Here is a 15509-nt window from a genome sequence, read left to right as displayed (position 1 = left end):
TCTCACAGGACTGCTCCTCTGAGGCCTTCTACAAACTGAGAAATGCAAATGACAGACCCTAATTCATTCACTCAATCCCTCATCTCTGATTTTGCCTCTTCTGTCCCACTAATTACACCAGACTACCCAGGTGTCTTTAATCATACATGCTGGACTAACAAGTCTTTCTGTAGAGATCTTAATATGGATGAGAGCATGTAATATGGATGGCATGCTCTGCCATATATTAAGTACAACACAAAAAGATTGGGTTTAGGTTCAGGAGTATAGGTTTGTGATTTTATCCACACAACTTCTCTCAGGGAGATTTACAGAGAACAGTAAAGTGGTCATGAAAATGAAATTAAGCACTGATGTGTGCACTATCCCCTTTAATGAGGCTGACAGCAATCAATGCAGAAAAGTGCGATCAGCTAAACTTGTGCAATTTTGAGATTACATTCGTTTCCCTTGCTCATGTTCCTGAATAAAACTCCTTCCGAAAATCTCATCCCAGTTCATACTGCTTGGTATTTTGTAAGGCAGAGCACATCCTGAGTTGACCTCTGTGGTTTGGAAGACCTCACACAGGAGAAAGCGAGAAGTGCCAAACTTTAATTAAAGCACATTTGACTGGTAATTCCCATAATCCTTTTAATAGGGGCATTCAGCACAGAAATCAGAATTTCTTTGTTCTTAAAGGGAAAGCTTCTTTCCTGATTCAAATAGGTTAGTAGAGGACTGCCAGGCCAGCCTGCACATGGCAGTTTCCACCTGCTGCCTCTGATGGGAGTCTCAGGCAAACTCAGGAGACTCTGGGTGTGAATAATGACCTCAGCAGTGCAATAGGTGGTAGGACAGCACAGGCTGGAAGCAGAAAATGGGGTTTTGTGGCTCTACATGCTTGTGAAGACAACAGTGCCAGCAGCCAGGAGCTCTCCATGTGTGTCAGCGTTTCACTCCCTGCTCTCTCCCACCCCCAGCAACAACAGTGCCGAGATGGCCGCAGTGTACTACGAGCGCATCGACGTGGAAGGCCACCACTACGGCCCTTCGTCCCAGCAGCGCAAGAAGGCTTTGAAGGAAGTGGACAAAGCCTTGAGCAACATGATCTCACTCATCAAGGTGAGTGGTATCCATAAACCCAGCTCCTGGGTGCCTTTGGACAAGGCTTTTAAAACTGGTCTTCGTGGCACTGCCCAGAGCCTGTTTAACACCTGTAACTGAATGCAGGTGGCTGTAAATTTTTCTTTCCTGAGAAACAGGTTACTGAGTTCATGTGGAAGTCAAGGCACCATTACCCTGATTATTATTTTCATTGATGGCATTATAACCCTCCTGGTGGATTTATATCAGTAGCCCCAGGAAGCCACAAACCAATATACATGTTGCTCTGTTTATGACTTGTGTTGCCAGCTGGACTTCATTGTAGGTGAAGAAATCAAAACTGTGTTTCCTAAGGTTTGTAGAATCAGACTATTAACTTTTATAGCAGCTTTTATGACAGCATTCAGAACTCTGTACTTTAAACTTGGTTTTAAAAAAGCGTTATTGAAATGATTTTCCAGCGAGAAAATCTTTTGGGTAAATGGCAATTCTATGAATATTTCTGACAATGATAAATGCATGTTGGAGTTTTTATGTGTTTCAGTGAAGAGAGGAATATGCATCTTCAATTTCACTAAATATTAAAAGCTCTAATGCTAAGTGCTCATGTTTGGGAGGGAAAGAGAGAAACACCCCTTCCACAAGTGGTATCATAGCAAAATTGCTGTGCGGACTTGTTTAGGAAAAACTCTGGTGCTAACCTCTCAGACTCTTGCAGAGCAGCAAGTAAAAGTGGGTATCCACCATTATGGGTGGTGGCAAAGCACATTGCAGGACATTGATGGATGTGATCCTTCTGGTTAATTTCCACAGAAACAGTGGAGGTCAAAAGGTGATTTACATTTTCCAGCAGGCACAGACAGTGCCAAGCTCTTACATGGCCCTAAACGTTGTCATACACTTTCCTCACAGAGCAAAGGCCTTCAGAATGATATCAACGTCCTCCTCTTCTCTGATCATGGGATGACAGACATCTCTTGGGCAGATAAAGTGATTGAGCTGAAAAACTATATCAATATGAGTGACACCATACAAATGAAAGACCGAGGTCCTGTTGTGAGCCTCTGGCCAGCTCCAGAGAAGCATGCAGAGGTGAGTACAGCCTAGTTGTAACCCTCAGTTTTGTGTTTTCTCAGTTTTTATGCCAGTTGTGTCTTCTGTTTTCTCTTAACATCCAAATACTGCTCTCAGAGATGTGTGCAAAAATCAACTCTTATCAGGAGTCAGACTTGGATCCTGTGACATCCTTGTGATGCTGGTTTCTGAAGGAAAGTAACACCAGGCAAATTAAAAAGCATGAACTTACACTGTTACATGGCAAGGACACGTGCTTTTAAACTCCACCCTCATTAGCTTCTGATAAATAGCTAAAAGATTTTAGTTCAAAATGCACTTTTAGGATTTTATATATATTAGTCAATTTATTGACACTCTAGCTAGGATGTTCAAACCATCTGAAGCAGGTTCAGGTATTTATATTCCAGTAAACTTTCACTGAAGAACCAACTCCATTAGACCAGAATTGCAATATTGTCCTTGGAGGAATTTTTGATGAAGCATGTTGGATTGAGTCAACCATAAAAGCTCAGTGCTAGAGCTTCAGGGTTTTGAGGGATAAATTAAAACAATAGAGAAAATATTTGAAAACCACTTGAAAAGAATTAAAATGTAATTTCTCTGACTAATAGACAAGTACATTATAGTTTAACCCAAAACCAATGCATGAGGAGTCATTACTGCTGTTCTCAGAATATAGATGAGTGGATGTACAAAATGGGCAAGCTGTTCCCCAGGCAAATAATTTTGGTTTCTACATTATATTTTATCCAGTTACAGTATATTGTAGCCTGTGCAATTTTTAAAAGAGAATATTTGCTGATCTTTGCACCCAATCTCTTTAGGAATTGTGTGTCTGTGATATTGTGAACATTTCAAATTAGTGCCAGAACTGAAAGTTGTCTTAGAGGCATGAATGAGCAATTCACTCTCAAGTGCATCACAGGAGATCACAGCATTGATGTGCTTAACCCAGAACTCCCTGGTTTTGTAGGCCAGACCTTCAAACAAAGGCAAGTTGCAACTTCACACAGCCATAGGGTTTCATCCAACAAAGCTCTTTAGCACATGCTTCTCTCTTGTTAAACACCCTAATATTCCTAAGGAGAATAAAGTACAATGCCTTATACTATTGTTTTGTTTCTTTCCTTCATTTCTTTTTAGGATTTCTTACTGGAGGGATGCTTTTTAAGCAAAATGAAGTTGATTTTCGGTTTCCCAATAGCTATATTCTCTATTTCTAATGAATTTTAAAGCGCTATGTTTATGAGTTGGAGTATATTATAACATAGTGGTTATCATCTCTAAGAATTACCCCATTTCAAAGCACCAGTACTGGTGACCACACTCTAGCTCTGGTCATGGTGGGAGAAATTGTGTCATCACACCCTGGTGCTGTCTTTATGGTCACTGCACATCAGTGCACATATCTGGCACACATATACACACAAGGGTGACTTAGCTGAAAGGCTAGTGAAGAACCTTGCATTCTTTGAAGAACTGAGCTATTTATTCCTGAAGATTATTTATATTTAACTTATTAAAGAACAATATAGAGTCTGGAGGCTCCAAGAGCTGCCTTCTCTTTGGCATATGAACATCTTTTCCAGGCATTTAAAATCTATTTACTGAATAATTTGTGGTGCAATGACATTTGTGTGATTATATTCCAGACAGTATAATTAATATTAATAAACCACTTGTATGGCATTGTGCAGATTCAAAGCTGCAGGCTTTGGCTAATTAATCTCACATCAGATAACTAACGAAGCAGATAACTGAGCACTATCAATCCCTTGATAGTGATTGACTGGGTGAGTGCAGAAGCACAGGTGAGGTGACATTCATTCTCCACTCAAGAGCACAGAGGGAATGAGTGGCAGACAGTAAAGATGGTATCTCTTTTCCATGCCTGTCCACAGTCCACATGGTGCCCTTGAGTGTCTCACCACTTCACTCACTGCCTCCTGTCTCCACAGGTGTGGTTTCTCCTGGTCTGTTTCTGTAGGCTGGTACACTCACATGTATACATTTGTGAACATGTGTATTATAAATACACACAATACATGAATTCATGCATTCCCATGTGTTTATGATTCGAGTTTTTAGAATCCCCTAAAACACACAGGCAGGTTTTGTCCAGCCATGATCTTTGGACAGGCAAAGTCCTGGTGTGAATGTGCTGAGGATTAACCATTACAGAGGATTAGCCATTCTGCAAATCCAGGTGTTTCCATGTACCCATTAGTGTTTTTATGATCTTTACAGCCAGATGGTGTCCTAACATTCATTTGTTTTGCAGATATATCAAAAACTAAAAGCTGTGGAACACATGGATGTTTATAACATACAGGATATTCCAAACAGGTTTTTCTACAAAAAAGGAAAATTTGTGTCTCCACTAACTCTCGTGGCTGAAGAAGGATGGTTCATAGTAGAGGTAAAGTATAGAAGCAAAATACTTAGACAGGAGCGTGGAAAGGTGCAATATATTACTGATCATTGAGTTAAAGTCAATGGTCTGACTACAAAACAAATGTCAAATTCTGCTGTGTGCTTAAAAGAACTTAAATGTATTGCAGCTATCCTAAAGGCAACCAGTTAAATAGTCAAGGTGCCTCTTTTTTCTCTTTTGTCATAAAGCAGTAGTTCTTGTATTTCACATTCCAGTTTTGTTGCTTTACTCTTCTTCTCCCCCCTTGCCATCTACTTTCATTTCAGACAAAAAGAGTGTTTCCATTTCAAGTCCTTACTATCCTCCTCCTCCTTATTATGCTTCATTCAGCAGTACCTTGTGGCAGTTTTTCCCTCTGCCTGGCTTTCCTCCCATCAGACTGTCCTAAAAAATGCCCCATTTCTCCCAAGCCCACCAGTCTCAAAAGGGTCAGACTGGAGATTTACTCCTCAGAGATTCCCATGCACACACTGAAAACCTGGGAACTTGTTAAACAGAGAACACAAACATGAAGAGATTTTTCATACTAACTTATTTTTTTACTATGAATTGTTGTTGTTACTTTGTCCTTGTGTCACCACTGGGCACCACCACATTACAGATACTAATTGCAGCTCAGCACAGCTCAGAGGGTGAGACAAGTGTGTATTTTTTAAGGAGGTAAACTGAGCAGTGTATTAAGTGATTTGCCCGAGGCCACACATGAATTCAGTAAGTTGGCAACAGAATCACGGAGTCCTGGGTTTCTTTTGTGTCCCAGAATAGTCAGTGCACTTTGTTGCCTTGTAGGTTATTGTACTAGCTCAGCACCTTTCATGGCCTTCAGAGCTACCGCTCACCAAGCTTTGCTCAGTCCACACTACAACATTTCTCACTAGCCAACATGAATTTAGCATAATAGCTTCTACAGCTGAATAAAAATGCACCTCTAGAAAAACCTGATGGCTTTTGAATACAGCTGGATGAGTACCACATTTCTGATTAAAAAAAAAAAAAAGTATAAAAAAACAGAGTTAAGACTGAGACAGGTAAAGTAGGGATCTGAAACATTTTTCTCCAAAATTACTTTTAAAAAATACAACTAAACTCTCTCGTACATAAGTTCAAAATAGAACGTTTTTACATATTCTGTAGAAAATAAAAAAGCACTTTAAAAATCATTGAAAGTCTGACAAACCTTAATAACAGTGCAGCAAACACTGCTGCTATGATAATTATTTCTGTCTCTCTGCCCATTCCTTCCCATTGTTTCTGATTTTCAAGAATGTCCTCTCATTAATGCTGTCAGATTTTCCTTCTCTTCAGTACATTTTCATTATCTGTGAATGGGATATGAAAATGAAAGTTTCCTGTCATATTTTTAAAGAAATTATTGAGCCTTTTATTATACTTCCTGCCCAAACCAGTGAAGAGAGGATATGCAGCTCTTCCCTGTCATGCTCCCAGGGCTTTTTAACTCTCTGTTAGCTAGTGGATAGCTAAAACCTCTTTGAAAAAGGGGATTTTTTTGATGGTGGTGGCTTTTGAAAGAGACAAAGGGGGTGTATCTGGAAAGTTGTTTCCCTCATCACGGAGCATAGGAACTGAAGCCCATCTATGTTTTGGTTAAAGCAGGATGAGGAGGGATTTCGTGCTGTATCAAAGCTGATCTGCTCATATGCCATTGTTCCTTTCACATGAGTGAGTGGTCCCCATCCTTTGGGCATTGCACACTCAATTTTCTTTCTTAAGAAGATAAAAATCAGACAAAATAAATGTTTATAAAAGGAAAGGGATCCTCATTTAATCTGTTTCACCATCTGCATGAGCTGCAGCATTTGCCTGAAGTGGGAATGTGGGAAACTCTTTTGGGGCATCTTCTGTCCTTCTGTACCTGAGTGAGAAGGCTAGACCTGGACACTCTAGAGGACTGTGCAGCTCCTTCTCTGTAATTATCAGAGAAACTAGTGTCATGGGTCTGTTGAACTGTCAGTTGATGGTCTTTGTCCAAGTGAAATTCCTGCCACAGTTTTGGGATAATGTGGAGTGCCACATCTGTCTGCTGCTATCCCTAAGGAGCACAGGACAGGAGAAACTCATGGACAGGTTGGTCTAGCATTTGATCAGCCCCTAGGGACTGCTGCTCTGACAGATATGGCACTGTTGTAGGCAACAAGCTGTTGATACAAAGCAGGAGAAAGTAAGGAAGGAATTTAAGAGTATATCTTAAGTGCAGTATGGGCTAGGAAGAACAAGATTTATAATGATAAATTAATAAAGCATAGATCCACTGAGCAAGGAAATAAAACAGAGCACAGGCCACAGAGAGTGGGACTGTCTCAGGTCAGAACCAGTGTTCCCTGGAACAAACCTCATTGCTTTAATACAAAAACAAGTGGGGAGAAGAAATGATGATTAGAAAATATCTAGTAGGGGGAATATTTATATTATTAGGCTGAATAGTCAAATGGAGCAAAAAATTACTTATTTTTTTAAGGTGTCAATGGCATGTGGGACAGAACAACACCCATGGAAGTGCATGGTGCTGGGTGGGAGGGCAGTGCTGCAGGCATGGGGAGAGGGACAGCACCTTCCTTACACAAGTCACATACGACTGTGGTACTTCGTGTTTGTGGCAGAAATCTACATGGGTTGTCCTCCCCTCCCTGAGGAGGGGGAGGTGGTTACTCACTGAGGCAGCAAAGCCTGTCAGGAGGGTTCACCCCTCCTGGGCATGAGCTCCTGTGCAGGTGACAGCACAGTGTGGGGCCTGAAGGGGTGGTACAGCACATGGAGACACAGCATGGCACCCCACAGTGCCCCAGCACAGCCCAGCAGGCAGGCAATAACCATGCTCCACTGTTGTCACCCAGAGCAGGGACAAGCTGCCCTACTGGGAGAACGGGACGGGGAGGAAGGAGGCCTGGCAGAATGGCTGGCATGGCTACGACAATGAGCTCATGGACATGAGAGGCTTCTTCCTCGCATATGGCCCAGGTACAGCGCCACCATCCCTGGTGTTCCACTTCCCCTGCAGCCCCATGGTCCTCACCCCTGCAGCCCTGCAGCCCCTGGCACATCAGGACCCCAATGTAGCACTCTGCGACACCCAAAAATTACAAATAGGTGGCAGGATTTCCTCACAATGGAGGGGTTGTTGCACTGCATCTATTTTATAGCTGAAGAAACAGGGCAGAGAGATATGAAGGGATTTAGTCAGCCTCTCTCTGATGTCCCAGTGCAGTCACAAACTCTTTGCCATATTTTCCTAAATTTTGGCCAAAATTTTCAATTCTATTTGAAACTCATGAATCCTGCTTTTGTCGGGGAATTCAGACTCGCTACAGCAGGGCACTTTTTTTGGGAAGGTTGCAGCATACCTCACCCATGTGTCTGATGGGCAGACACATAACTCCTGGTTTCTACTTCATCAGGCCCTTTAAACAGGGCAGAGCACCAGGCAGAGCACCAGGCAATCGTATTGCACCAGTGAAAGCAGAATGTGCAATACAATTATGTCAGGCTATTACACCTATCAAGCACATGCAAAGTGTGCTTCTAATTTGCTTCCAAATTACACATGCAAGCACATCTAAAGTAACTCCTGTACTTAAAACTTCAGAGCTTTCTTTAGTTTTTATAATAAAATTGGCCTAGAAGTAATAATAATGAATAAAATTGTTTAAATTAATGCTTTTGCTGAGCTATGCTCTAAATTGTATAGCATGCCACATCCCAGCCTGGTGGGTCAGTCCCAAGAAAGGCAAAGGAGCCCTTGCCTCACAGCACCCCACATTCCAGGGTTGCCTGATGCCAACTCCTCTCTTTTGCCTGCAGATTTCCGATCCAACTACCGAGCGCCTCCCATCAGATCTGTGGATGTTTACAACATCATGTGCAGCCTGGCAGGAGTACAGCCACTGCCCAACAATGGCTCCTGGTCCAGGGTGGAGTGCATGCTCCGAAACACAGCCCCCTTGGCACCACTCCCCCCGCGCAGCAGCTGTGTCCTGGCACTAGCTCTGCTCTCCCTGTTCTCCAGGCAGATCTCCTTACTGTGATCCCTGAACAATGTCAGTCAGTGTCACCAGCAACTCCATCCTTCTCTGTTTGTTTTTTTAAAAGTTCTTCATTTGAATAATAGCTTCATTAATAGAGGACTGTCCCCCACTCCTCCATTGTGCTCCACCAGGCATGAATCTGACCCATCCTGCATTTATAATGGTTTTAACATGAAGCCAGGTTTTGTGCTGCTCCAAACACAGCTAGGGACAATGGTGTCACTCACCTAGATTTACAGCACTGGCAGTGAGGGCACAATCCTGGCTGGGTGTCCACAAAGTTTTCTGGTGGGTGCACATGGGGATCTCTAAGCATCAAACACATCTCACCCCAGCATCTTTCACTGAGGAGCTCACTCTGGTTGGCCATACTGAGAAGTTCAGGAGTGGAGACAACCTCTCTGTGTGTAGATGGGATCATCCTGGTTCACCCCTTCATCTCCAGCTCCAGCAGCAGCAGAGCCCCATCTTCTCCTCACAGCACCAGCCAAGCCCTGTCTATACAGACACAGTCCTTAAAGAGCCAAGAGCTTTGCTAAGGGACCATAATGCTGAGAGAGGTGGGTCAGCAGGAGAGCAGTGAGAGCATCCTGCTTCTCTCAGCCTTTCCTTCTTTATTTTCACCAACACGAGTCCTGGCTCTGCCATTTCCAGGGCCAGGCTTTCCTCACAGACCACAGTGGAGGGAAAGGCTGGGAAAGAAGAAAGTGACAGAAATCCTCCACTTCAAAGCCAGTGGGAAAATGAATAGACATCTGGACACACAAGGGTCAGGAGAACATAGGATGAGGAAGCCTGGCATTTAACAGCCTCTCTGCTTTTCCTGGTCAAGATAATATCATCTGATCATGTTTTATACCCAATTGCATTTCTGAAGTTTTTTCAACATTTACTGCTCTTTTATCAGCTTTTGCTCTCTACAACTCTGCCTGGTCATCAGCACATTTCCCTTTATTCTGCAGCAGGGAGAGAGGTCTACACTGATAGATCTCCCACCCTCCCAGCTAATCCAGGTGATTTTTTCCACCATGGGCTACCAAGCACAAGCAAAGTTGTAACGACAAAGTTAAATTAAACAGCAGGAGAGGATAGAGCTGTTGCCAGAGGTGCCTTTGGGAGTGCACAGCGCTTTATCTGATATACCTCTGAACCAGGAGCTTTCAGCAACAACTGCCTTTGGAAGGACTGAGGTCCCTCCCCATGTAAAACAAACCTCTAGGACTCACTACTCTTCTGGATCCAGGGACAAGCACAACTCTGGTATGTGTGCTACAGTGCATTTAAGGGTGAATGATTACACTGGAGGGGGGAAAAAAACAAACACCAAATTAAACTTGACAAAAGACTTCTGTAATAGCTGTAAAGATTTATGTAATGTGTTATTAAAGCTCAAGTGAACCATCAAATCAGTTGGGAGAAAAATGGAAAAAATCAGGCTTTGTTATTAGACTGTTGAGTATAAAAGGCAATTTAGTGCTTTCGAAGCATTTGCAGTAACTGTAAAACAAGCACCTATTGTTCAGAGTTCCCTGTTGCTCTTTAATGGACCAGGCTCAATGAAATCACTGGAGCACATTTTTAAAGAAAAAAAAAAAAGAAAAAAGAAAAAAAGAAAAAATTAAGTCAGCACACAAGATAACTAAATTACCAAGTTTTATCTGAAAATCATCAGGTTAAGATGCCATCAGTGCCTGCTAACCCCTCCACAACATGCCATTTTAAGTCTTACCAGAGAGCAGAAGCCAAGGTCTTCTTACAGAAGAAATGTTTCTAAAAGTATAAGGGTACATTCAGCTCCTCAGTTATACAAACAGAAACTGAAAATAACAAATTGGATCCCTTGAGTTGTTCCATGGATGGGCCATGACACATGAAACCAACACTGATTCTCGTGAGTACTTTGTGTAACTCATTTTTGTCAGGGTCCACATGCAAATACTGAAGGGTAAATCCAATTGCAATATTATTTGTTTGACCTTAATGCAAGCATTGTGTGTATGGTAAAAGATACTTGGTCTATAAAAGCAAAATTTGATGGCAGACCTTCAAGAAGCTCACTAGCTTCAGGAGAACTACAGCTCATTATTTTTTGGAAATTGCATCTTTCTTCCTCAGAAATGTCATACCTCTGAATCAATTCACATTCTCATTCAAAAATCAAGTGTCTTAACTCTCGCCTATTTTTCTGTATACTATGCAATGGAGGTGGGTGTATTTTAAAACCTATTTCTGAATGATGTTTTTATACAATGACTGATTGTGAATGAGTGAAGAATTCTAAAAATGGTGTTAGAAAAAGCACTTCTTTGTAAATACTGTACGATTTTTGAAGAAAAAAATAGCCCAAAACCTTCCCTTCAACACTTTGCCTTTCTTGTCTAATTGCTGCATCAAAGTGTGATAAACAGTGTTTGAAGCTTGTGCTGATTAATTATCAGAAAGACGAATGATAACATTGTTTAGAAATGGCAAAGTTGTCAGCATGTAAATTAAGGACATTAAATGCATCACATGAGATGATGTAGCTCTTATATGCAGTCATTTTTTCCAGATGTATTTCATTATTTAATGTTTTGAACATCCATTCAGGAGCACATCATTCCCACTAGGCAATGGACATGACAAGACATTTTGCACTTCTAAGAAGAGAGGTGAGCCCTGGATGTTCTCTCCAGACCCACTTCTCTAAGCCTCCTGTGTCACCATCACATCAGCTGCTTGCACAGAAATTAAGAACACTGTCCCTGCTATGAGGGTGCACTAGGCTCAGGCTGTCTAGAGCCCCCCTTTCCCAGTGGGAGATGGTGCAAATGTCAACAAGACCTCAAAAACCAACCCTAGAGGCCTCAAGGACAAGGGGCCCCTACTCTACTCTAAGCTCCACAAACCAACAATGTCCATGGAAGAGACTAATTTAATAGAAACAAGTCTCCAATCCTACCCAGTAGAATTTATCTCCTTTTCCTTATATTAACTGACCACAGAGCAGGGAGTGGATGATGGAGGAGGACCAGTGCAGGTATGCCAACAAGTCCTTTAATTCCCAGCAGGACTCCCTCTGAACCAGGAGCACTGCCAAGGTCTGCCAGAGATGTTCCCCTCATGTTCCATGAACATGGGTCCTCAGGAAAGGGAGGTGCTGAGGGACTACCTGCACAGGAATAAGTCTGTCAGCTCCCCATAACAGTGCCAAAAACGGCATTTTCACAGCTTACTAAAATGAGTCCATTTTACCAATGACCTTGGTGGCCATGCAAGTGGCATGGCTGGCTAAGGCTCAGCGGGTGAACCTTCCAGCATCCCTCTGGATGCAGCCTGCATTGCCTGCACAGACTGCAGCACCATGGAGACACTTTCCATTGGCCCAGACACTACCCTTCACAAGTACAGAGACTTTGCAAATAAGGGGTGAATGAGAGGGTTTTGCGGTGCAGGTCATCTTCCTTGTCTCCTAACTAATACATCACAATACATCACAAAATCAGAGTATTCTGAGTTGGAAGGAAGCCGCAAAGATCATCAAGTCCAACTCCTGGCCCTTCACAGGACCATCCCCAAGAATCACACCCTGTGTCCAGGAGTATTGTCCAAATGCTTCTTGAACTCTGTCAGGCTTGGTGCTGAGGCATCTGTCAGATGTTAGCCCATACACCCCAGGGGAGTTGCAGACCAAACAAGCTCTGGCCACTGGGAAGTGAAAGGCATTGGAAAAGCTCCATGTAACATTTCCTCGCCTTCTTTTCCCTGTAGGGCTGTAGCAGAGAGGGCAGGTAGCAGCAAATCCAACTGGAATTTTTTAAGAAAACATGGCCTAATGAGGAGGAAGGTGTGAAACCCTGTATTTTAGCATAAGAAGTCTTTTAACAGCTGTTTTAAAAGACAACTGTCACATACACAGAAAAACATTTTTTTGTGTAAGTATTGAAATAAATCTAAGTTAAGGCAAGGTTCAAAAATAAGAACATTTCAGAATTACAGTTGACTGAACACAGTAATTCTCCAGCTTCATTGAGATGGACTGCATGGATTATATGGACTGTATGGATTATTCTGGTATTTCAAATACATGGAAATTGATATGGACTTAAGAACCAGTTGAGGTTGTCCCAAAGCCGTATCAATTACACCAGTTCAGCCCTGCCAGCCCAGTTTCATCAGGAAACCACTGTGAGCGGCCAGGGGGCCTGCCCTGCTCTGTCCCACCGCAGCCAGGTGTCTGTCTGTCCGACATGCGGAACGCCTTGAGCAGCCGCAGCACCGCACCAAGGCTGCTGCGGGTCTGCTGCCCCCCGCTGGGCCCGCTCCAGGAGCTCCACGTCTCTCACGTACCGAGGAGCCCAGAACAGGACACAGATTCCCCCACACGCCGCCTGTCCCCCTCTCCTGCCCATTCCCCGCCCGCCAGGCGGGGCCGAGGCCGCGGCCCTGAGGGAGGGCGGGCGGGCGGGAGGAGCCGCGGAGCCCGGCCCGGCCGCGCCCCCTGGCGGCCCTGCCGCCAACCGCGCCTTGGGACAAGCGTGATCCGTACCTTGGTGAGGGGAGGAGGGACTGGGACTCTCCTTCCCTCTGCGACTCTCACCGCAGCTTTTCCTCGTTCTCCCCTTTAACTCTCCTGGTACCCTTTGCGCTAGGGCCGATTCCTCCTCACCCCAAACCTGCTGCCTCCATGTAGCACTCTGAGCTAGCTTCCCACCTGCTCCTGCTTCCACGGGAGATGAGTGGGCAGAGCAAGACCTTCGTGTGTACATGGCCCTAAATGATCCAAGAGAGGAACCAGCTGGATGTAATCCCCACTCTCAGGACTTGGGCTGCGTCTCCAGCTGCTTTTGTTGTCATTGTAGTCTGATCCCACTGGTGGGGAACAAAACACATAAAAGCAGGGAGGGGAGGGGAGGCGAGGCAAGCAGGGGGGTCACCCACCTGTTGCTCTGCTACTTGTGTCCACTTGAAGCTTGGCTCGAACGCAGAATCCTTGGGTCAGATGTCCAGCAGTGCCACACTGCGAACTCTGAGCCTTTGTCAGCACAGGGGAACTCGGACTACAACAGTCACAGGTAGCAAAGAAATGGAAGAATGGGCTGAGGTAGAGGAAATTCAGTGCCCACTTTCCACACCAGCACAGATCAGGGCTTAGCTGAGCTCCAGGGAGTTGATTTTGATCCTCCCTTGGTCTCAGCAAATGAGGCATTTTAGTATTGGGATTGTATCTGTCTTCAGGAGCAAGGGACACCAGTGCACGCATAGAGGATGTTCCTCCGTCCCTCACCAGCCAGCCAGCCCCAGAATGTCAGCATTCTCTGCTGGGAACACGACCAACCAAATTTCTGTGGCTGCCAAAATGGGCATTGACAGCTCTTGAGCAGACCTCTGCTTTTCCCAAGAAATTAATAATACACTAAAACATTGCTCATCACTTAGACACATTGTTCAACAAATATTAATTAAGGCACAAAATTGGCTGGGGACTGTCATTTCTTCCTTGCCAGACAGAAAAAGGGAGGCTGAGGTGGTATCAGCTGTTGCAAAGTCTTTGGACGCATAGGTCAGGCTTGCAGGGGATCATCCACAATCCCTACTGAACATCACTCAGCCTGCTGCTCTCTCTGGGCTGCCTCCAGGCAAAGGCTTCACATAGGTGTATATAACCAGGCCATGTGTCCATTAGAGGCACTTTTAACCTTTCTTCAGCAGCCCCACGTGCTGTTCATCCTACAACACTGAAACAAGCAGTGCATTGGCATGCACTGTACCCCCTGTTCAGGTTAATTTTAGCCCTGCAAGGACATGACCATACCAAGGGACTCAGCAGGAGCCTGCTTCTGATTCCTGAGAGGTGCCTCACACCCTCTACATGATCCCTGGGCAGAAGGAGGCTCTGACAAATTGAAGATTAATTTTTTTGGAAGGGCTTATTTGCCTCCCAATGTATCCATCCACCCATCCATCCATCCATCCATCCATCTGTAAATTGCACACTCCCTTGATACTTCTTCCATGCACTCCATACTGGCGGAGCTTTGGTGTGCATGACTTTGTGCCCTTGCTTTCCATGGTAGGCATCAATGTGGTTCTCATCTTACAGCTCATTCATTGTCCATGAGAATGTGAGGGCTAAAAGAGGGGTAATCCTGCTGACCCCATCTCAACTGAGTAGATTCTGTAAGAGAGAGGGATAGCAGCCCTTGCACATCCATGGAGGGATTCTCCAAGAACAGCTATAACAAGGAAATATTTTTGGGCTTAAAAACTAAGATTTTGTAGTAGTCTTCAAATAGCAGCTGTGGAAGAAGACCAAAAAAAAGCTGAATGTTTTTTAAGGTAGGATTCAAGCAGTTTCTGAGCTGGATTATACAAACTGCTTGCTTACACTGCTGCAGAGGCTGGGTGAAACATCCTGAAATATTCCCTCCTGCCTTAATCTCAAGTGGTTCCTTACAAGAACACTGCTGACAGAGAAAAATAACTATTTTTCCCCCCTCTAAACAGAATAAAATTGTGAGGGCACTGAGCTTTCTTTGCGTTTCATACAACTTCTTTTGTCAAGAACAAATGGGACGAACAAACCCAGGTCCTACAGAGAAGAAGATATTTAATATCCATAAGGTGGGGAGCTTTCCAGCAGGAAAAAACTCAGCAGAAATAGCTGAGTGCCTGTAAAGGCCTAGCAATTAATCACGCACTTGAAGAAATACAACACGCTCATAGAGGCTGAATTTTAAATGCTTGCTGCTCCGGTTTGGACAGTGACAAATTAAGACCCCCACAAAAGCAGGTGTGACTCTTGAAAAAGCCCTCTGAGGGCAATTAAAAATGGGAAACCAGCTGGTAACTGTGCAGATGTGACAGCTAGGGCAGCTCAGGAAATTAATACA

At 44.0% G+C, this 15509-nt stretch overlaps 1 protein-coding gene across 1 annotated transcript in view; it reads left to right on the top strand.

Moving 5' to 3' along the window:
• ENPP6 (ectonucleotide pyrophosphatase/phosphodiesterase 6) overlaps positions 1–9495 on the top strand; it is a 29256-nt gene extending 19761 nt beyond the window's left edge. The window contains exons 4-8 of the mRNA XM_036382855.2: positions 963–1104; positions 1999–2178; positions 4445–4582; positions 7450–7573; positions 8414–9495. Coding sequence (XP_036238748.1) covers positions 963–1104; positions 1999–2178; positions 4445–4582; positions 7450–7573; positions 8414–8637 — 808 coding nt within the window. The 3' untranslated portion in view covers positions 8638–9495. The remainder of the gene's footprint in view (positions 1–962; positions 1105–1998; positions 2179–4444; positions 4583–7449; positions 7574–8413) is intronic.
• Positions 9496–15509: the final 6014 nt, after the last annotated feature.

This window comes from Molothrus ater, chromosome 4 (assembly GCF_012460135.2).
Source record: "Molothrus ater isolate BHLD 08-10-18 breed brown headed cowbird chromosome 4, BPBGC_Mater_1.1, whole genome shotgun sequence".
Classification (NCBI taxonomy): domain Eukaryota; kingdom Metazoa; phylum Chordata; class Aves; order Passeriformes; family Icteridae; genus Molothrus; species Molothrus ater.
The sequence above is the reverse complement of the archived record's forward strand: the minus strand, read 5'-3'. Positions and strand labels throughout refer to the sequence as shown.